Consider the following 23113-nt stretch of genomic DNA (forward strand, 5'->3'; position numbering starts at 1 on the left):
TTTCCTAGCGTCTGCCAGATGTAAATTTACACATTATTAGAGGTAAAATTAAACCTTTTTCTGACATAAAAGATGTACCGTAAACCGGGGTGACTTTGATAGGATTTCAATTTGTTTTTAGAATATTTTCCAAAAGGTAAGGTTTTTCTCAAGATTTTTATTTTTAAAACATGTACTGGGGTTGGCCACACAAAGTCCATGCACTATTTTGGAAAAAAAGTTTTTTCAATAGTGTTTAGAAAAATAGTTACATTAAAAATTCTTAGTTTTAATTCCGGGGTGACTTTGATAGTCATAGTTTTTTTTTGTTAAAATCATATTTAAGATGTTCAAACTTTATTTGAACGTCAAATGTACCATCACTAAAGTAGCTGATACAGTTTGTAAGAAAAAAAATCAATGTTTATGTTAAGTTAACTAAGTTTATAAGCTTTTTTAAAAAAAATATATAAACTTTAGGTAAAATTGCTAAAAAGTCAGAATTTTGCCTGAAATTTGTTAAAACCAGTTTTTGTTTATAAATTATCGATTTATATTGCATTTTATACTGCATTCGAAGCACGAATCACAAGTTTTCACATTTTACATGAAATTTGTTCAACTGAAATTGCCTATAAATTTAGAGAGTTTTTATAATTGTGTTTCAAAAACACATATTATTTATTTTTTTACAAACTTTTTTAACTATCTCCTAGTGGAAAATTGTCCAAAGAATCCGAAAATTCATTCCGTTTTCCGATTAAAAATCATGTTCATTGAGAAAATCATGACACTTTGAGAAGTTTAAAATAATGACTTCCATCAACATTTTGTTAACTATAGTTATCTAACTTTATAAACCTTTCAAAAATTTATGAAATGTTCTTCTTGAGGTACTCTGAACACTTGTCTACCACGGTCAGTATGTTTCTGAACCATTCCTTACGTATTTTAATTGTACTCTTCATTTTGCGGAAACATCGCAAACCTATCAAAGTCACCCCGGCTATCAAAGTCACCCCGTTTTACGGTACCTCTTTTTAGATATAATTTGACCATGTTTTTTGCCTTCCTCACGTTACTGAGGAAAGGCTATAAAATCACTCGAAAATGTATTTCTGAATTAGACCTCCTAGACCCACCTTCATGTATACCTATCGACTCAGAATCAAATTCTGGGCAAATGTCTGTGTGTGTGGTGGGATGTTGATCAAAAAATGGGCACTCGATTATCTCAACATTGGCTGAACCGATTTTGTCCGTTTTGACGTCATTCGATCCGTCTTGGGGTCCCATAAGTCGCTATTAAAAATTATGCAGTTTAGTTAACTACTTCAAAAGTTATGCTAAAAAAACGATTTTAACAAAAGTCCGGAAGATTGTAAAAAGGGTGGTTTTTGTAAGAATCTCTATCAAAAGTTATAAGCACTTAAGTGTTATTTACGCACTTTTTGGAGGCCGGATCTCAGATATTTTGATGAAAACGTTGTCCGGATCTCTCGTGCGACATATCGTTGAATAGGTATTCAAAAGACCTTTCTAACGCGTCCAAAACATCGAAGATCTGACAACGCTATCAAAAGTTATAAGCACTTAAGTGTTATTTACGCACTTTTAGGATTTTGGATAGCACCCTTTAAATGTGAGTAAGACGCCAAACACCTAAGGGTGGATTAAGTAACGTTGTTTACTGTGGTATTATATCAAACAATGTTTTCTCTTTGAACGAATCTGATGAATACCACTAAATACAAATAAATCACCAATCTAACATATTCACACAAAGTTTGCTCAAATTTTGCTGATTTGATATGACTTGATTGTCACCTCAAAACTATCCTAAAAGCTCAGTCGTGAGGACCATGTTTAATTAGCAACTGGTAACCGTGAAAAGATTCAATGATTAACGCGTTGAGTTTTGATTTGACCTTGGCTAGTTGCCAATCCGACTGGTTGAGGACTGAATGCATATAGTGATAAAATCATCTCGAGCTCAGCCTTAGCAAGTCACGCCTTAGTCAAGCTTAAATTGATTATGTACTTGGAAAAATTCACACAAGCGCCATTGATGCAATCCCAGCTGATCGATTGTAGCTGCACTCTTAATACGTTCAGCGTTGATCACACTCCGAGCTCTGTATACCTTGTGTGATATCGATTTCCCATAAAGGTGGACTTTGCCATCATAGAATAGACTATATTTAATTACTAGGTTTCACTAGCTGGAGGTGCCCAGCCTGTTTTGCGTGATTGGTACATATGAAGAGAGATCTATTGGGTAAGGACCCAGAGAATTGATCTTGGAACATTCAATAACGTGTTTTGTGCACCTATAGCAAACTAAGTTTTTTCAACTTAATGCAATACACAAAAAAAATTGTTCAATCTATCAACTGGAAAGTCATTTAAAGAACCGAAGTGTCCCGCAGTGAACTTAAATTTCCGATCCGCGAGAAAAGGTTGCGCAAAGCACGCGCTCACCGTTCAACGTGGTCCCCGTATGCTGGGTATCCGCTAAAGGAATTCGCCGGACAAGGTGTCCGGCTGCACCTTAAGAGTCTAGGCAACATGGTGAAAGTACAGTCAACGGTCGCTACGTTGATCTTTTTAGAAGAAATTTATAAAATTAAGAGCGAGTTTTTCACCGATGTGAAACAGGTCGTATCGAGGTGCTCCGATTTGGATGAAACTTGCAGGGTTTGTTTGTCTATACATGAGATGAACTCATGCCAAATATGAGCCCTCTACGACAAAGGGAAGTGGGGTAAAACGGGCATTAAAGTTTGAGGTCTAAAAAACATGAAAAATCATAAAATTGCTCGCATTTCCGTAAAACATCATCAATTCCAACTCTCTTAGATGCATTCGAAAGGTCTTTTGAAGTCCTTCAAAATGTGCTATAGACATCCAGGATTGGTTTGACTTTTTCTCATAGCTTTTGCAAATTACTGTTAAAAATTGATTTTTTAAAAACCTTAATAGCTTTTGGCAACAGCCTCCAACACCCATACTCCTATATGTCAAAAGTTAGGGAATTTCATGGACTACGGTATTAACTTTTTGGCCAATCGCAGTTTTCCCATAGTTTTACGATTTTTCTAGAACAAACATTTTACAACGTTAGTTTTTGCCCTATAGGCCAAGAAGACGGAACTTTTTGGTCTCAATTTTGTCATATTCGGAATCCTCAGAAAATTTTACATTAGATTGAGGTGTTGGAATTTTGAATTTGATTGGAAAAAATGCCATTTCGAATTAATTAAAATATTATTTAGAATTTTGTCGGATTAGGGGTAAAACAAGTTTTCGCCTACTTGATACAGCATTTGACGTATTGATCATAGGGTAAATAAGATCTATTTCTTTTTTCAAGAATGTTTTATTTAATTATTTTTTAAATCAAAATTACAACTCCAATACTTCTAACATACGTGAAATTGTTCGAGGATTCCGAATATGACAAAATTGAGACCAAAAAGTGCCGCTATGGAAGCCTACAGGGCAAAAACTAACGTTGTAAAATGTTTGTTCTAGAAAAATCGTAAAACTATGGGAAAAACTGCGATTGGCCAAAAAGTTAATACCGTAGGCTTATAGTCCATGAAATTCCCTAACTTTTGACCTATGGGAGTATGGGTGTAGGAGGCTGTTGCCAAAAGTTATTAAGGTTTTTAAAAAATCCATTTTTAACAGTAATTTGCAAAAGCTATGAGAAAAAGTTAAACCAATCCTGGATGTCTATAGCACATTTTGAAAGACTTCAAAAGACCTTTCGAATGCATCTAAGAGAGTTGGAATTGATGAAGTTTTATGGAAATGCGAGCAATTTTATGATTTTTCATGTGTTTTAGACCTCAAACTTCAATGCCCGTTTTACCCCACTTCCCTTTGTCGTAGAGGGCTCATATTTGACATGAGTTCATCTCGTGCATAGGCAAACAAACGCTGAAAGTTTCATCAAAATCGGAGCACCTCGATACGACCTCTAGAACAAACCGAGCAGAATCTACAAATACTGCCTCTTAAGCTGAACTTCCTAGAAATTCTAAAGGCTTTAAAACATGAATTCATCAAAAAATCGAACAAACAGCCCTCACTGTAGACAATTTCCCCCATATTTAGGTCATCGCTGAGCGGATAAGCAGGTTACGGACGACGTTCGGCTTAAAACAGCGACGAACCTACACCTTGCAGCGACGACTTGCCTTTAGAAGACGGAACACGAATAGTGTTCAGACTTAGCGCGTTAGAGCTAATCCAACTTGGAAAGGGAAGGCCAGTGCGAGAAGATTATGCCATTCGCCGCTGCGGTTGTGTCTAAGTCTACGTTGGTGGTGCATTCGAGCATGACCGTTGGAGAGCTTCCAAGGTGTTGTTGCTTTTTTCGAATTTGCATTTTGCGTCACTTGGAGCTTGCTGGGAGGTGAAAGACCGACAAACTATTCATGATTTTTTTTTGTGTGGCTTTATACGATTGGCTTAAAAGGAAATTATGAAAACTGGAAATCCATAAATCGATGCTAGAAATTGATGATGTGTCGTTTAGCTAAACATGAATTTATTATATTCACAACAGGTTTACCAGTAGACCTTTTCGAAAATCGTGTAATCTGTTTCTTAAAAATTAGAGAAAAATCTTTAACAAAACTATTCTTAAATTTATTAGGAATCGTGTTGAATTGTTTTTTGAAGAAATTATTGAATACTTCTAGTGAGAGGGAAATATAATGATAATGACATCGGACCTTAAATTTTTAAGCATCAGCGGGTATTTGGAAGATCTTTCTTTTATAAAGAATGATTAGAATATTTCGCAGTATGAAAATTTAACATTGATAATTAACATGAAGAAACAAAGTCAAAAGTTTCTAAATTTATAACCTGACATTTCTGAAGAAACCCAACTTAAAGTATTTCAAGAGGAAATCCCTCAAGCAAGTGCACGATGATAACGAAGTTATCCAGCCAGACAGAATCTTCCCCCTCATCTCATACTCGGCAAGAAAATGTCCTCTTCCGAGAGCCCACCATACCCCCCCTGGGGGGCAACGTCGGCAAAATCTGACAGTCGCATGCGCGTAAATCCGCGTAAAGCACACACTCTGGGAACGTCATAAAGTTTTTTTGTTTCCTCACCCGGCAAACCAACCAGGATTACAGACTGTCTAGGGAAACAGACTGGCCAATGCAAAATAAACAGGCACTGGCAACGTATGTTTTGCGCTTGCAGCACTGCCAGTTTTGCTGGGCGTAAAGGGCGGTTGGTGTCCAGCGCGTTTGGTGTCCAGAAACATTGGCCAATCTGTTCCCTAGACAATCTGTAACCAGGATGGGATGCTGGCTGGATATTCTCGACTTTCCATCTCATCTGCTCTCGTGCTTCTAATTGGGTGTGCTTGGCCCGTGTATTGGTGATGGCGGTGGTGTGGAGACTGACTGTGTGTACATGCGAAACGGAGGTCCTTTAAATTCCGGTACCAATACAAAAGTAAACGATGCATGGATCCCGTTGTAATTTATTCTGATTGGAATGCAAGTAGTTCGCAGAATGTGGCGGGTTTACAACTGAATTTTCTATGTTTGTATGAGTAAACTATTTACTTTCTAAGATAAAGGTCAAAGTTGATGATAGTCAATCAGCCGTTGCAAAATTTAATAGATTTGCCAGATTTGTGTATGCTCTTTACACTGTAAAAATATCACATGTTAAATAATGTGCCAAAAAGTATCCTTGTAAAAATTAATTTAGTTGGAAGTTAATTGAAGTGTTACAGTATGAAACAATAAAGTTACATGAAATCACTGGCGGTACTAGGAGGGGCCTGATGGGGCCCGGGCCCCTCCTTCGCCCAATTTTTTTCTATATTTGTCCGAGGGGTCATTCACAAACAGTGTCAACAGCTATCCTGAACGTCTTCTAAGTTCTAGATATCACTTCCAGGAAAAGGTGGAACGGGACGCCAGTTCATGGACAACTTCTGCTCAACCTAAATCAAATTCTGAACTCGACAGATTGCTTGCTGTCGACCTTAGCGTCTTAGGTAAAAAAAAAAGAACTTCGTAAGTTACGTCATTTTCCTTGAAGGTACTTCCAAAAACTGGAGTCGTGGTATCAATATGGCGCTGCCTTTCCGTTTTACCTTAAGGTATCGTAGACTCCGTTATCCGAAGTTTTTGGAATGATTTCATTTCGGATTCACCAAATAATGACCTTAAAAAATATCACAAATTTTAAAATCCAAGATGGAGGCGAAAATAGCACTTATGAAGTATTAAGAAAATGCATTTGGTAATGTTACATGCAATCAACTTCTCAAATTAGTCAAAAAAGGGGAAATGAAACCTTCGGCTTCAGATAATCGAGTCTATACTGTATACACTTTATGGTAACAACCGAAATCACCCTTATTTTTTTGTTTATAATATTTAAGTAATCAGAACAGAAGATCTCCATCCAAAAAGTTGAGAGAGAAACAAGCTCCCAAAATATTTTATAGTGAGGCAAAGATTTCTCAAAATATCGTTTGAGAGCTCCAAATAGATTTTCTTCATCGGTTTGCCTTCCTAACCTCAATGAGGAAAGGCTATAAAATCACTCGAAAAATGAACTTCTTTATTCGACCTCGTATACCCACCTTCACGTATATACCTATCGACTCAGAATCAAATTTTAAACAAATGTCTGTGCTTTGTATGTCTATAAGTCCGTGCACCGAAAAATATGCACACGATTATCTCCGGATCTCCAGACATTCGATCCGTCTTGGGGTCCCACTTGACCCTAGTTAATATTATGAAGTTTAAACGAATACTTCAAAAGTTATGCTAAAAAAAGATTTTAGCTAAACATGATATATATTGCTAGAAAGGTATTTGAAAGACCATAACGCGTTCAATTTTAATAAATAAATAAATAGATTGAAGATCCGATAAACCCATCAAAAGTTATGAGCACTTAAGTGTTATTTATATTAATGTTTTTAGGCCGAATCTCAAATATTTCGATAAAAAAAAGTTATCCGGATCTATCATGCGACCCATCCTCAAGTAGGCAACCCTATCAAAAGTTATAAGTATATTAGTGTTTTGTATACACTTTTTTTCGGCCGGATCTCAGATATTTAGATAAAAATAAGTGTTATTTCTACACTTTTTAGAGGCTGTGTAGTGTATTCACTTTATGAATGTAAGGAAGGCACCAACCACCTAAGGGTTAATTAAGTAACGTTTTTTTACCACGTCCCACTTTTATCAGTAAAGGAGGTATTCGACTATGACAAACGAACAAACTAACCCGCACTTTTTCCTGTTTGACAGTTTGCCAAACTCGCAAATTTATGTGAGTTTGTTTGTTATAGTCTAATACCTCCTTTAAAAAATGTTGAGATCATCCATCGTCGGTTTTCGATAACTTCACCCTTTTCACGTTTTCAGTAAACATAAAAGATTGGATATAAAGCTGCATGAAATAACGTGTTTGATCATACTGCCGCTCGAAGCAAGTCCGTCCCATATGTATTTTTTTCGATTTTGAGATAAACCTAAGAATTGTCTTGTTTTAACATCTACTTTAAGCCTATTTGATAAAAAAGTTATTTTTGTTCTAAAAATTCCAAAACAAAAATCATTTTGGTGCTGTCCCATATGCAAAATAAAGGCAAGTCAGTTCCTTGTATGGAAATGTCTAACAAATCAATAGAAAAAATTGTGTAATTATTATTTTTATACAGACTATGAACCTAAGTACTAGCAGAACTTCAAAACACATAAAGTTGTCATGTTTACGGTATATTTTGAATTTTGTCGATAATCGAAAACCTATCCTGCCTTTTTTCCTCATGATTGGGATAACCACAGTAATAAAAAAAACGACAACCCATTGAGCTAATATTCAGTACAATCAGTATTATTCCTTCTTGAATGAATAAGCCAAGGTCTGGTTCTGGATTAGGTTCCCCTTCCGTTCAACGATTCTGGGTTACTCGTTTCAAGGGTCCAGATGTTGATACATGCAATCAAAATTTAATATTCATTTGTTCTCCTACAAAAGGTAAAGAAATAATACAACGTTGCTGGTTACATTTTTGTAGCCAGGAAATTTTCTAAAATCATCTGCCGAATTAAATTAACCTGAAACAATCAAACTTTCAAATCTTTGATAAAAATAACTTGGAAAACTACTAAAACAAACTAACAAATGACAGGCAAATTTCTGTTGTGAATGTTCAAGCCTACCTTGAAAAATAGACAGACTTGCCTTTATTGATGGATAAATAAAGTCAGGTCAGTCCCAGCACGAAAATTTACCAAATTTACCTTAAAATTTCAAATTTTTTGAGTCAATTTTAGGATAGCGGCACTTTTTGAACCAATGTTGAAATAGTTGTTGAAAAAGTATGTAAAAATTTATGATTAGAAATGCAAAAAAAAAGGTGAAACATTTTTTGGGCTTCTCACGGCAATATCTCAGCACTCACTTTTTACATATGGGACGGACTAGACTGGAGCGGCAGCATAGTACAGGTAAAAAAAAATCAAAAACTGGCATAATTCTTCATAAAAATTTACAAATTTCGTTGTAAATCTTTGTGGAAATAGTAGCTTAGGGGATGAATAAAAAAATATATCGATAGTTTCCGTAGTTTTGAAGATTTGTAATTTTGTAATGTGTTGTTTTATTGGTTACGATAGCCTGTTAGTACAAACTGTGCATCAGGTCAAGGATTGTATCATATCGATTGATTACTGTAGGAAGATACTAAAATGTCTGTATCAAAAATCTGGGTGCCAAAGTTCTGATTAATGTGTAGCGTTAATTGTTGATGTTAGATTTTAGATTAAAAAGTCCCAAAGTTGACAACAGTTTAAACAAAACATTTATTTTTATTAGAAAAAAAATTAGAGACAAAGAAAGATTAAAATTAGTTTTTTTCACAACTTATTTTGTATTCGGTCCTTTTAGGTGCTACGACTATAGACCTATTAGGACCGAGGAACAAAAGTACATTAAAATTAGTTTGTTCAAAGTAATTTTATGAGTTTGGCAAAATAATTTGACAGAAAAATCATGTTTCATGTCCGTTTAAAACAAAAACGAAGCATCTGGAGTTCAAGTAGTACCAAACCCATACCCACACAAGCAAATCAATAACACTTACCGGTAGCAAGCTTGCACGAGCAGATGTCGTTTATCCAATAATTAGGGACAATTTATCCCAAATAAATTGTCACTATTCCGAAGTAATTGTTGTTTCTGGGGGCACGGACTGAAGGCAACTGCACTTGAACAGAATGCAATATTCAAGCAAACTTTTATACTTTTTTTCTCACTTCACATGCACAATCTTAAATCATTCACTTTTTTCCAGCAACTCCCCAACTGATGTACACACTATCCAACACTTGAATCTTCCTTCGTTCACGCAAAATAATTAGCTTCCCTCCAAGCACTGAAACACTGCCGGAGAGTGCCAACACTGGCGACTGCAAGAACAAAAAGAAAACATTTACATCTCACAAGCTGAACCCAACTCTCTCTCCTCCAGCTTGATTCCAGCCCGACCACTGTGCGATCTAGCCGACTGGGATTTGTGTATGCGTGTGGCGGTGAAGGGCTCGCCCTCACCAACACATGTCTGTTTTTGCACACACACACACACGTATCAATAGAGTTATCTACGTGCGTATGTATTGCGTGTACGTACACGAAAAAGATTGAGGTTAAATTTTGTACCCGCCAGCAAAACAAATGGTGTGCAAGTGTGCGTGAGAGCAGGCTTAGATAACTCTATACTTGCAAAGGAGCAGGATAGCGTTTGTGTGTTGACAAAACAGTTGCAAAGTGATGTAAACGACCAAAGTTAATTTTTCGTGGATTTAGAAACGTAATTTTTGATAAAGAAATGGGTCTTTTCAAATACTTTACGCACTTGAAAACATCACATAAGCTTGACAGAATGTTTAACTGCTGACATTTCGATAGTTTGACACTTTTTAGTTTGTACCCTGTTTTAGTTTGCTTAAGTGGTTGAACCACGACAGTTTGACAACAATGCTAAAGTACATTTTCAAAAGGTCTTAACGCCATGGGTGTTCTATGCTGATATGACCGTTTGAAAAAGTTGTCTAGAATAGTTGTCAAACCATCGGGGTCCTTTATTAGTTTGACACCACATGACATGACATAACAGCCACATATTGAGTGGCAATTTGTAGAAGTGATTTGGAAAAGATCCAGCAGCAAGTTTGTACTTGTTTTGACGTTGTCTGGGCCAAAAAGTTTGGCTATGGTACTGCTTATCGAGAAATTAAAAAGAGAGATGTGAGCCGGTAACATGGAGTTAAACTTTCGCAACTGTCATGGTAAACTTCACAGAAGCTTGACAGAAAGTTTAACTCCATGTTGCACTTTTAATTGCTCGATAAAAGACGATTGCGTGAACTTCATTTTAGGTTTTTTTAACTGTGTCAATCTAGATTTTTGCGTAGCAAAAGCGTTACGTTACGGAGTTCCCTTCTCCGGACTTGAAGATCAAGACTTTCCTTGAACCGGTGATTCGGCGTTTACGTCGCTTTGCAACGACAGTTTTGGCGTTCAATGCTTGTGTTGGTGAGGAAAACAAAAGTTCACGCGAGAGAGCAAAACGAATTTTGCCAACCAGGATTTTTCTCCAGACAATCTTGGGGCAGGAGAAAAAAAAAGTCCCGAGACACTCCTTCTTCCTGCGGACCAAGATGACTGAAATCCGCCAAATCCGGCCTATTACCGATCGGAACTTACAATTTCAACAGGAAATCAATCCGCTAACTAGCCTGAACCCACTCTAGTCAAAGCCCACTTGGACCGTGACCAACTCCGGGTCTTGGAAATCCTTGCACAACTTCAGTTCAGTAAACTCTCTTCCTTCAATCTGGCTTGGCGGGCCGTACAAGTCGAAATCGGAACCGACCGTCGGTCCGGAACCCGGTTATCGCGGACACGAACGCGGCAATCGACGACACCGCTGCGTCGATTTGAATCGGTTAGTAATCCACTTGAATTTGTCACTAGATAGGCCTTGAACCGCGACGCCGATACGCCATCGTCGTCCGTCGTTGTCCACACGCAAACACAGCTCAAACACGACTGGCGAGAATCTGCTCTGGCGCTCTCTCACCGCGGCGGCGACTGGAATCGCGCAAGGTTTTGTGTTGCGAGAGGTGAGTATGTTGACATAGTTGTGCAAGTGAAGGTGCGATGTCGTACACGCTAATGAAGATTTACTCAGATCAAAGATTTATCGAGAAATTAAAAATGCAACCAGGAGTTAAACTTTCTGTCAAGCTGCAGTGAAGTATTCCATAACAGCTGTGAAAGTTTCACTCCATGTTACCGGCTCATATCTCTCTTTTTAATTTCTCGATAGAGCTATCTAAGCCCCATCTCACGCACACTAGCTTACCATTTGTTTTTGCTGGCGGGTACAAATTTTAACCTAAAAACCCTTCGTGTACAAACACGCAATACATGCGCACGTAGATAACTCTATTATATCGAAAAAAAAAATTCAAATTCAAATAACTGGGCTAAGGCACGGCGTTCTAGCAAGATTCTAGCTGAGTTCTAACACTGCTGGATATTCTAATAGCATTCTACCAGAAATATTCCCAAATTCCAGTAGGATATTTCGTGATTGGGATAGGTCCAGTGCCAAAACGTCACAGTGCCCTTATGCAAACAAATAGCTGTAACAGACAAATTTGTCTGACATTGTGCGGTAAGATTTCCGTAATGGCTGACTCTTCACTACAGACACTTACCTGCTTAGGTTAATCTTTTAAAAAGTTTGACTTCGAGGAGAGAATTGGATACTAAAATTGAGCTTAAGTTTGTGATATTATTGTTTACACAAATAAAGCCAACCGGACCCTAAGATGACAGTTTTCGTGAGTTGCGCGTATTCACCGACAGATGGCAAGTGGGCCTCGTCGGAGTCCGCCCATCAAATACGAAACTCAAAATTTGCATAGAAAACTTTTTTTCGTGACGGCTTTTGCGGCACGCTCACTTCAACTGTTCTAGACTAATATTTGAACGTGGCTTAATTCTAAACAAGTTTTAAAAGAAAATGATTCCAGAATGCTTGATTTGTCGTTTTAAACCAAAACAAGGCAAAAACTTTATTTATTTTAGCTATTCGCCATTTTTTTTAGGCCCACTGGGCCCACAAAACGGGGTACGCTCAGTTTGTATGGGAGCTGTCAACATGCTCCCGGGCTGAATAAAGCTTATTTTTCTGAGTACAAAAAACCTTAGTACGACCGCAGTGGATTTAAAATGGATGTTTAAACCAATTAAAAAATTGACTTCGCGACCCTTCTTGGCAGAAAAGGTCCTACTTGACAGCTCTGTCCAAGGGGACCATAGTTGATCCATCGAAAAAAATGTCTTGTCAATTTATTTTTTAGCATGAAAATGAAAAAAAAAGTGATCAGAAATTGTTTTTATTCGTGTTTTTTTATCGTTGTACTTACAAATTAACAAATGGCTTTAGGACCCTATTACGAATTACAACTCAAACAGTAAATGATACAAAAAATACCTCTTCAAATTGCACACCTACCTTATATTCATCTTCTTGGTAACTTCCATCAAGACTTGCATGCAAGTACCCTGATTGAAAGATGTCCAAGATGTCGGCTTGTTTTTCAAGTTATCGCATGCAAGTCTGTCGACCTTTGTCGACAAGCATGTCGGCCTGTGACGTCGATTCGCTCGTAAAACTAGCCAGTCCCGACGTTCCTGCATTTTTACGGTAAAATTCTGCCAAACAGGATATTCTTAATAATTTTTAAGGCTTTCAGAGGCTTGTTCCGGTGGGCATACTGAGCCCAAATCCGAAATATGAGCTTGATTGGACGTAGCAGGGCCTCGTGGCGCGGTGGTTAGCGGCTACGGCAGCCGATCCCTAAGTTGCTATGGGGCGCGGATTCGATTCCCGCCTTATCCTCCTGGCCTTCTATCGGATGGGGAAGTAAAACGTCGGTCCATTTGCGTAAAAAGAGGTTTTGGGTGACTCACCACACATAACCTTCGGATGCCTAGAAATGAGCAGAAACTTGCAACAGAGCCCACAAAAGACCCGTGGGTCGTTAAAGTGGATTGCTTTGCTTTTTTTTGGACGTAACAGGAAACGGCATTTAATTTTTAAATGAAAAAAAAATTACAATTTTCTAGGCAATTTTGGCCACTAAATTTGTAGGTTAATAACTGGCGTGTAGGTCAGAGCCTTGCGCAAGTTTTGATAAATAAAACATTTTAGCACTCTGGAGCTCAGTACAGCCTTCAAAGTTTGGCAATTTTTCAAAAAATCGGCCCTACTGGGGCCGATTTAAAAAATAATACCAAGCTTTGAAGGATAAAACTTTGAAGAAATGATTTAGTTTATTTTTGTTTCCCTCTCGTACTAAGGGAGCGTTCTTTTATTAAGTAACGTAGTTTGGGGGAGGGGGTCGAAGGCAGTGTTGCGTTCCATACAAAATTCTTAAAAAAAATGTATGAACATTTTGTTACGAGGGGACAAAGCCTGACATTTTTTGATCAATTTTATGATCAAATGGTTCTGATTGGTTGTCTGGCGGCAGTATACCAATACCTGTAATTTAAAAAAATGGGTCATTCCACTAGTAAACTTTTGACATCACCTCACCATCATGTTTCTAAGAATATTTTACACAGGTTTTGAAGTTGGGGTCAAAATTATGTTTTTAGTTCACGAGATATTGAATTTTGAATATTAGAGATTGATACATCAATTCCATGTCAAAAGAGCATACACCGAAAAAAAAATCGATCGGGCTCAAAACATTCCTGGCCAAACTTCATTGGCCAAAATAGAGTAAAAATCTCGTATGTTTGCCAGGTTAGGCACTCGCCCCTTGCTGGTTTTCACTACTTAATCATATTATTTTGTAAAACTGTTGATAGAAACTTGCTTGCTCACTTCATATTGACCTATTTATCCCTCGATTTCAGTTGAAAACACTTGTATGAGCTGTAATTAAACGCCAAAGTGCTTATATGGCAACATGAGATGCACGATGGAGTTAGATGCTGTTTCCTTAATCCGATTTTAGCTGTCTTGATCGTAAATAAAAGGTGATCGTAAAATCTAGCCTAACATTTGAAAAAGGGCGTATGATCAGATTCTTTGGAAAATTTTACGTAACATACTCAAAAATGGGTGGAGTTCATTAAAAAAATAACGAGATATGATTTTTTGAAAATAAAAACTGGGTTTTTCGGCACGTCGTGCGCAGAACTAAAAAATGACGCAAACGAAAAAAAAAAACATTTTTTTCACTAAAACTAGGATAACTTTGAAATTTAAGCGTTACCATATGCTTTTCTGTGTACTAATATTTTCGTAATTGTTAGCCGAAACTTTCAGAGGTATCGCAGTTTGAAAATATAGATTTTTAACATTTTTTTCCGAAATGGCGAAACTTTGGGATGGTGTCAAAAGGAGGGGATGGTTCAATATGGACGAAAATCGAGATTCTTGCTTGTTTTGATGGCAAAAACCAAATTTGAGCTTGATCAGCAATTGTTGATTTAAATGCTGCACCTGTTTTTGTACTATTAAGGTGAAATAACTCATATTTAACGTTTTAAGGCATATCACAGAAAATATTGGTTTTGCGAGAAAAAATTAAGCTCAGTTGTAAAATATTATTACGTTTCCCTAGCACGGACGTTTAAATCTATTTACCGAGTCTTAACCAACACATTTAGATGTGGTATTTTAATATATCGACAGATTAACGTTAGATCAAGTTTTCTAACAGACGAGGGTCACGTTCTTGATTTAAAAAAGGGAATGGCGCACATTTCGGATATGATACTTTTTAGATATTCTGTATCGTTGCCCGGTTCAATTCCTTGTTCCATTTTTCTGAAGCTTACACCTACAACATTTACGGTACAACAACAAGAGACTCTCAAAACTATAAATACAAACGGGGAAAATCTGTATTACAAAAATAGTTGCAAGGAACCACTATCTCATCGTTAAATAACATAATAAATAGTATCTTTAATCTTATGCAGTCTTCGTACGAGACGCGGAACCGGAACTGTTGTCATCAACCCCTTCTCCTTGTGTCGGTTCTGGATAGCACGGATCGGTCTCCCACTCTCGTACACACTCTCTCTCTCTATCTGGCGTATCACGTCACGTCACTTGATCTCCTAGCGAGGGGGAGATTAAGTATGCGCGTCGTTGAAAATTCCAGTCCAATCACACTGTGGCGCTTTCAAAAAGCGCCCGTTTTATGATTTGTGGAAGTAAGCAGATTCGGATTCATGGAATCCAGAGGGGCAACTCTTGCTTGCAGTTTATTTTTTTTTTTTTCAGGTGTCAAGCAAGTTTAAAAATGCAGTCTCTTTTTCGGGGCCGGTTTGGTCACCTCTCACTTTGCCGGCTTGATGATGGTGGGAAGGAAAGGAATTAGTCCCATTTTGGTGCCGAGGGGGCAGTCCATTCAAAATTTCACCACACACTTTGTATCACATTTGCTCTTCGCGCTCTTAGAAGCCACCAGAACTCGGCGGCGAGTAGTCCCCAGGCAGTGGAATTGATGCAGTTGTCGGAACGTCCATAGGGAAAGAAGGTAGCACCACGAGCGCCGCCACCGTCAAGTTGGCGCAAACATTCTTTGGTTTTATTCACACTAGTTTGGGAAAAAGTTCATCTCACTCAATTTGGTTGTTTCTTAACCTTTATTTGATTACCAGTAAAAGTTCATAATTTAAATTTCATTTTGCGTTTTTTGTTTGTTTCGCCTGTCGATATATAGTAGTTGTGTACTATACTGTTCATCTTTATATAGGGTAGGTAAATATTTTAGTAGCATACTAGCAATAGCAATAATTGAAGATTTGTTTGCTTGCGTATTTAACTTTCTAAACACAGTTACACTTTTTTTCTTGCTTTAAATTTTCTTCGCTCTCTTCCAGCAGAGTCTGTAAACATTTTTTTCTTCTATTCAGCGTCGTAACTTTTTGCACTAAGTCCTTGCTGATTTTCTGCTACGGACCGACAGACAATCACAAATATATATTTATTTAGGTGTAATCAACTTTATATGTGAGAATACTTTTAACGCTTTTTTAGAACAGATTTTATCATAACCACCAATCTGCTAGGAAAGTTCTTCCCAAACTATGATTTTCTCTTCCTCTCGTTTGCACAAAATCCATCATTACTGCAAAAATCACTTGAGAAATGCGTCACACACTGACCAAAAAAGCCTAGTTCTTTAAGAGGAACCGAGTCGAGCATTTGCGTGTTTGCATTTAGAGAGAGATTTACGCGGCCTTTTCCCACTCTTCGATTTGGCCGAAGTAACACAAATGCAAACACAACCACAAATCACTGTCTTCTTCTTCCTAGTTTCGAAACTAACGGGAACACGAGCCGCGAGAGATCACTTGTTTCATTGGCCTCCTGACGGACTGCGCTGGGGTTGGTTGTTGTTGAAGATGATGATGGTGTCGCCGGGAAGCCACCGGATATCCGGTAGGACTCATGCGACAACTGCAACGATGTATGCGTTTGTATGGTACGGTCTGGTTTTTGTTGCGTGGTGGTCACACAGCTAGTAGGACAGGTCTTTGGTACCGTTTGTTCAGCGGCGGCTGCGGAGCCTGTCAGCAGGAATTCGATGCAAGTGCGATGAATCTGGTGGTGTTCGGGAGTTGAAACAAAGGAGAGATGCTTTAATAAGGGAACTATGAAGACTCTATGGATTGAGTCTTCTTCAGGAGGATAACGTGTCGGAAAGTGTATCAAGTCCGGAATGCTTACTTAAAGTAGGATATTAAGTCACACCTTAATAATCCGTGACACGAACAACGTATCCGACTGTCCTGGATGAATTATTAATTCTCAGCTTTATCATACAACGTTTTATTTAAAGGCGACTGATCAGATTGAAGGTTTTTTTTTAAGATTCTAAAATAACACATCTGATTAAGCTTAAGGCTAAATTGTGAAAGATCCTAACATAACTTTTCTGGCTCGGTCATAGATCATGGGTTGTAAAGTCACAGCTTTATCGAACAACATTTCCTTTCAAAGACGCCTGTTCGGGTTGAGGACTTTGAGAATAGTCCTAATATAACATATCTGTCTAAGTCATTAGCTAAACTCTAAGCTACATCTTGATTTCCTTAAATAACACATTTGGTTAAGCTTAATCATGTCACAGGTTATTAAGTCACAGCTTAATAACCTGTGACTATGACAGTCATTTAAAGGACGACTGATCGGATTGAAGGCTTTATTGAGAATGATCCTAACATAACAACTCTGGCTAGGTTATTAGCTAAGTCACGTCACACTAAATATTCAGTACACTAACCTTCGAATCATCGCCGGTCCCGGTTGTTGTAGCCTCTGCCGCGGCGATCGTTTCGGTGGTTCCGGTCCATCTTGTCACCTCGATCGTTTTTGCGCCCCCCATGCGAGGGGCCTCCAGCGGACATGGGGGCCGAGGGCGGAGGAACGTGGTAGTTCGGTAACGGGGGTGGCGGTCCCTTCATCGACGGAAGGCCTGCCGTGCCGGCTGACGTGGGAAGCGGTGTCGTGCCGGGCGGACCTGGCGGTGGTTTCCACATGAACTCATCGTACTTGTCGTACGGACCACCGCGCGGAGGTGGAACGCTCGTGGCTCCGGTTACGCTGCCCGGGATGGCTCCCGGTGGAAGCGGATACTCCGGCATGGGCAGGCCTTCGTAGTAGCGCGGTGGCGGCGGCAACCCTTCGTAGGGCATCGGCATTCCTGGGAAACCGGGTGGTGGCGCGTACGGCATCGGAGGAAGCTGGTGCTGCATCGTACGCATGTAGTCGGCAACGTAAGCCTCTGCAGCGGCGGTGCTACTGTAACGTTCCCATCCGTGGAACCCAGCCGCTCCGGCTGCTGCCGCAGCTCGATCCATACCCGGAGGCATTCTTGGGCCGTGTCCTCGGCGATTGTCTTTACGATACGGTGGAAATATCGACGGGCGTCCCTTGCCTTGGAACACCTTCCTACGACCACCTCGAATGGGTCCAAAACCACCACCACCTCCGCCCCCAGGGCCACCACGGCCACCTCTGAAGGAACTGGTCGGACGGGAAAAGTTTGGAGGGCGCCTGAACGTCTTGGAGGCTGCTTTCTCCTTCATCTGCTTCGAAGCTTCCTTGGACTTTTTGAGAATCGGAGTCATTTCAACGGCTGTATCTTCCGGAAACAGTCGACAGAGTTCTTCTGCGACCTTCGGCTCAATTTCTTGACCATCGCGACCAATCTTGACCGGTTTATTCTCGTTCCATGGATTGTACAGATGAGTGGTGCTTGTAAACGGCAACTCTTTCTTGCACACCCAATCAATCTTGATGACACCGCCCAGTGCTTTGGCCGACATTCCCGGTGGAAGAACCCACTCTACGGCGGGGAGATCTCTGCGTGCCTCTGCTGCCATCCGTGCAAACCCGGCAAACTTGCCACTCTCCTTGACCGAAAACACCAGAATCACATTACGGCTCTCCCGGAATGCTTGGTTCAAGTTGGCCTCGTTAGGCGGCAGCGTTGACCATACGCCCTTTGTCTTGGAAATTGTCACATTCTCAGTGTTATTCGATTTTATCAGAAAGAATCTCGTCTCCCGGAAGAGATAATTGATCTTAGTAATGTAGTCGTATGACTTGACCGAGTTCTTAGCGGAACTGTTCTTGGCGCGGCCACTTTTCTTCTCCGTAGCGGCACCTGCTGCCGCCGCCGAAGACTGTGGACTCCGGCTACGAGATTTCCGCTCCTTCTTGGTACTGTTATTCGCCGTGGAAGCTCCACCATCTTTCTCCCCATCTTTCTTCGACTCTCCTTTCTCCTCCTTCTTCTTGCCTTTCTTCTTCTGCTGCTGCTGCTTCTTATTGGCAGAATTTCTTCGCTCGGTATTCTCCTCGTCGTCCTCGTCGTCGTCATCGTCCGACGAGTCGGAACTGACCTCGCTGATGCTGGGATTCGTGGTTGTACTGTCGGAACTTACCCCGGAAGCCTCGCTACGCGTATCGTAGCTATTTTCCAGCTCCTCGGCGATGTCTCGCTCGGTTTCGTCCAAACCGAGATTCACTGCGTCCAGATCGGCCATCTTTGTAGCCACTGCTGTGTAGCGCTGTCTGTACGTCTCTAAACTCTTTCTCCTTCGAGCTTTTCTCTTGGTCTGCTGCGGCGGCGGCGGCCGTTCCCCGCGTTTAGCCTCGTACACAAACTAACACACTACCCGGGGTTGTAGCGTACGCATACATTCACACACATACACACGATACGATACGCTGACTGCACTCGCGGTAGTCACTACGGTGCGGTGAGTGTAATTGTATGCGTGTAACACCAGCTACTAGATGCTTCCAGTGTTGTCAGGTTGTTGGTTCTGCACGGGAAGAGATCATACTTTCAGCTATTGAGATATTAAATTAACAGCAACGAGCTAAATAACTTAAAATCCTTATTAAGCTTTACATGCAAAGTTCCATGGTAGGTTTGCCACTAGAAAGAAAATTACTATTTATTTAAGGCTCTGGAAGGCATCATTCCCGATCTGCCATTTAGCGGCCATGTTTTAGAAAAACATTCAAATCTTGATTCAGAATGTTTCCATAAAAAAAATGGTTTTATTTGTATTGTTTGTAGAAGCATTATTTGTTTAGCAACATTTCAAAAGAAACCCCTGGAAACGTGTTACTTGCCTAATTGTTTGCCTTTCTTACTAATGAAAGGTATAGAGTTATCTACGTGCGCATGTATTGCGTAAAAATATTGAGGTTAAATTTTGTACCGGCCAGCAAAACAAGTGGCGTGCTAGTGTGCGTGAGAGTGGACTTGGATAACTCTATAGGATTTGCATTTGGATCTTATTTAAGATCAATATTCGTAATCACAATATTTCTCGAGAAATGATCATTTGAAAAACCTGCAAAAAAATCATGGACGACCGATTTTTTAGATTTAAGAAACAAACTATTCTTCTAGCTTGCTCTTTTCACTCCTAAAGTAGCTTTTCAGACTATGAAACAGGGATTTGATCTACAAAAAACGCTCCGTTCAGTCAGCAACTACATCTCTTGTGCACCAGACGTGTTTCTGTGCTCTGCAGTCGCCTTTGTTCAAGAAATCTCAACGCGTTGCGGCAGGCTCAGTGAAATGAGTGATGTCCGCAAAAACACGCTAGTGGTGGACTTCAGCGTCCTCCCGGAACGTCCCCAACTGGAAGTCGTGCAGAGGTTCGTTGAAAAAGGTCTGGGAATTGCTTCCTCTGACCTAAAAAGCATTCAGCTGCACAACATCCGCCATTGCGTGCTTATTGAGATGGCGGACGCAACCGCCGCCTCAAGGATAGCAACGGAGAACCACCTGAAGTACGCCTTCAAAACGTACCCATCAACGAAAATCCCGGTCTACGTCGATGACAACACCATCGACGTTCGGATCCACGATCTCCCGCTGGACCTGCCGAACAGCAAGATCGCAGAAGCTATGCGTGAGTACGGTGAAGTGCTGACAATCAGGGACGAGGTTTGGAAGAATTTTTTCACCGGCGTTCCCAATGGTGTACGCGCGCTGAAAATGAAACTTACCAAACCCGTCCCATCCTACGTAACTGTCTGCAATCTGCCGTCATTGGCCACATATACTGGGCAAATCGCCACGTGTAGACGTTGTGGGATGAAGCGCCACGTATCGAAGAGCTGCTCTGAAGCAGCGAAGAAAACGAAGCAGAATCAACCCAAACCAGCAAACCAACCCGCGAAAACTACTCCAGCTGCCCCGATTGTTTTGCCCCCAGCCAATCCACCAGTAGTTGAATCCCAAGTCATTACCCCACACAATGGGGACAATGGCAATGACGGATTCACTACTGTTTTGAAGAAAGGCAAATCGAAAAGGCAATTGTTGGAGGAAGATAAAAAAAAAGCCACAGCAAAAAAGAACGTGCATCGACGACGACGACAAAACGACACCCGATACTGGGAACGAACAACGCGATGGAAATGGTCAAGAAGAAGAACAACAGATCGTACAGCAAAAGCCAACTCCGAAGAGACGACTTAGGAAACCGACCGTTTGACGTGGGTCTACGTTATTCTAGTAAAAATATAAATAAAAATGTTATTAATTTTAGTTTGAAAAATTGAAGCTTGGCCAAACTATGTAAACGGAGGCCAGATAGTTAAATAAATAAAAAAAAAAAAAAAAAAAAAAAAAAAAAAAAAAAAAAAAAAAAAAAAAAAACGCTCCGTTCGTCTCACTCAAAACATCAAAAGCTTAGAGGTGTACAATGTAACTTTTATCAGTTCGACGCCAACATTTCAAAAAGCATCATGTACAAACCATGCGTTTTGAGAAAAACGCATTTGAATGTTGAGCATTCTTTTTCAATTCCCATTTTAATATAAAAGCCAAATAAGATGTTCTAATGATAACAAACGATGAAAAACGTTGCTTTTATTGATACTTGATCATCCAAAATCAATAAAACATTATTTCCGTAATTTTATTTGAGAAAAACAAACATAACTTCTTTTGAAATCACTAACGTCTATATCACCCTGCTGTCATTGAGGGGGACGCGTTTTTCTTCGCCGAATGTACATGGCGCTTTGTTCATGTTGCTTTTTTTTCGTCACGAGGTTCATGTAGTCTTTTGTTTGACAGGTTGACAGGGCTATATAAACAGGGACTGCTGATGGCAGAGATTTTGTTTATGTTACTTTATTTAAAATCATGATTAAACAGACTTTACTGAAGTAACTTTTGCTCATTTTTGGTGGAGAGGTAGCTTATTAGGAGTAATTTTAGAATATGCAATAACCCAGAAAGTGTCAAAATGTACATGATGCCTTTTGAAATGTTACCGTCGAGTTAAGAACAATACAAACTTAAACTATTAATTGTTTTGTGCAGCAATTTTGTAAAATTATATGTAAACTTATTTCTTCACTAGAATTCCCAAATTTTTTGTTCACATTTTTTTTAGAATAAACTTGCTAAGCTTGCAAAGGAAAGGAGATAGAAATGAAAAAGCTTATACGTGTATTTCAGTATTTTAACCCTTGAAGATTTATCAAACATCGGCTTCCCGAGAACCAGATATTGCTCCGTTTTGTTACGGCAGGTCCGAACCCGCGTCAGGTGAAGTGAAGAGATCTTCACCGGTGACTTCTTACCGGGCTGCATGGCATCGTACGCTGTCCAGCTTCAGGAACGCTTGTATTTCACTGAGAAGGGTAAGACGCTGCTGCTTTCTCCTTCCGTTTTTCCTGCTCCTTGCGGTAGGACTTGCACGCCACGCATCCGCGGTAATTACCGGTATGGTTACCTTCACAGTTCGCACACTTGTTGCGCATTTCCCCCTAGTTCGCCTTTTGTGTTCTTAGAGTAAAACCGTCAGTTTACCCATAAACCCTCCAACAGCTTAGTCCGCAACAGGACTTGGATTTTGACGGGTCCGCGGTCGAAGTACAACAGGTACAAGGTGTGCGTACCCACGAGTGTCCCGTGCTGTTATTCAAGTACCCTGGAGGTGTCTCGTTTCGAAGCTCGTTTCCAAACGAGACCAAAAAGACTTAGTGATCAAAGAAATTAGTTTTAGTTTGACTGATATTCTTTAAAAAAAAAACACACGAGCAAATGGAATCAAACAAAAATAGAAAAAAAATGTTTAAAAAACACTAAAACTGGCAACCGGTTATCCTCCCACTACCACCCTTCCCATCACCTTTATCCTCTTTTCTCTTTTCGAGCCACCCTAGCACCTCTTTAGCAAGGAAACCCATAAAAACGGAACTCGCATCGACTTTTCCACCCAAAATTTCCCTCCCAGTGGCAAACCTTTGCGCTTAAACTATTCAACTAATGCTCAACTAACTATTTCACACAAGATAAACTGAATCCAAACACTTTTTGCACCTGATTCTCGATTTAAAATTTCAGCCACCTTCCCTTCTGCACGCCATCACTCGAAAAAACTTTTTATGTTTGTCAATTTGACCTGGGCCACGAACACTGAACCAAATGAGCAATCTGAAATTTTGAAGTTTCGCGTTGTTGCCGG

At 39.8% G+C, this 23113-nt stretch overlaps 3 protein-coding genes across 9 annotated transcripts in view; 1 reads left to right on the forward strand and 2 right to left on the reverse strand.

Moving 5' to 3' along the window:
- The window catches only part of LOC120416544 (uncharacterized), a 161455-nt gene extending 150344 nt beyond the window's left edge, over positions 1-11111 (reverse strand). For 3 of the 6 annotated variants that reach the window (XM_039578275.2, XM_052710082.1, XM_039578270.2), the window contains exons 1-2: positions 10760-11111; positions 9138-9462 (exon numbers count right to left, since the gene is read on the reverse strand). The gene's annotated coding sequence lies outside the window, so the exon portion shown is untranslated. The remainder of the gene's footprint in view (positions 1-9137; positions 9463-10759) is intronic. The other 3 variants (XM_052710078.1, XM_052710081.1, XM_052710079.1) reach the window with 3 other exon arrangements.
- Positions 11112-14965: 3854 nt separating this feature from the next.
- Positions 14966-23089, reverse strand: LOC120416552 (YTH domain-containing protein 1). 2 transcript variants are annotated; one of them, XM_039578283.2, is made up of 3 exons: positions 22969-23089; positions 17383-19432; positions 14966-16700 (listed from the first exon to the last, which is right to left on the reverse strand). In XM_039578283.2, exon 2 carries the CDS (start codon positions 19148-19150, stop codon positions 17390-17392), a length of 1761 nt encoding a protein of 586 aa, XP_039434217.1. In that variant the 5' UTR covers positions 19151-19432; positions 22969-23089; the 3' UTR covers positions 14966-16700; positions 17383-17389. The 2 variants fall into 2 exon arrangements, with proteins under 2 accessions (XP_039434217.1, XP_039434218.1); XM_039578284.2 differs by having other exon boundaries at positions 22928-23043.
- LOC120416556 (uncharacterized) lies at positions 19439-21250 on the forward strand. The gene has a single exon (XM_039578288.2). It carries the CDS (start codon positions 20068-20070, stop codon positions 21109-21111), a length of 1044 nt encoding a protein of 347 aa, XP_039434222.1. The 5' UTR covers positions 19439-20067; the 3' UTR covers positions 21112-21250.
- Positions 23090-23113: the final 24 nt, after the last annotated feature.

The sequence above is a fragment of the Culex pipiens genome, chromosome 3, assembly GCF_016801865.2.
Source record: "Culex pipiens pallens isolate TS chromosome 3, TS_CPP_V2, whole genome shotgun sequence".
Taxonomy (NCBI): domain Eukaryota; kingdom Metazoa; phylum Arthropoda; class Insecta; order Diptera; family Culicidae; genus Culex; species Culex pipiens.

Excerpts from the sequence above, each read along its gene's own strand:
- LOC120416556 (XM_039578288.2), top strand. The coding sequence starts at position 20,068 with ATGAAACAGGGATTTGATCTACAAAAAACGCTCCGTTCAGTCAGCAAC.
- LOC120416552 (XM_039578283.2), bottom strand. The coding sequence starts at position 19,150 with ATGGCCGATCTGGACGCAGTGAATCTCGGTTTGGACGAAACCGAGCGA.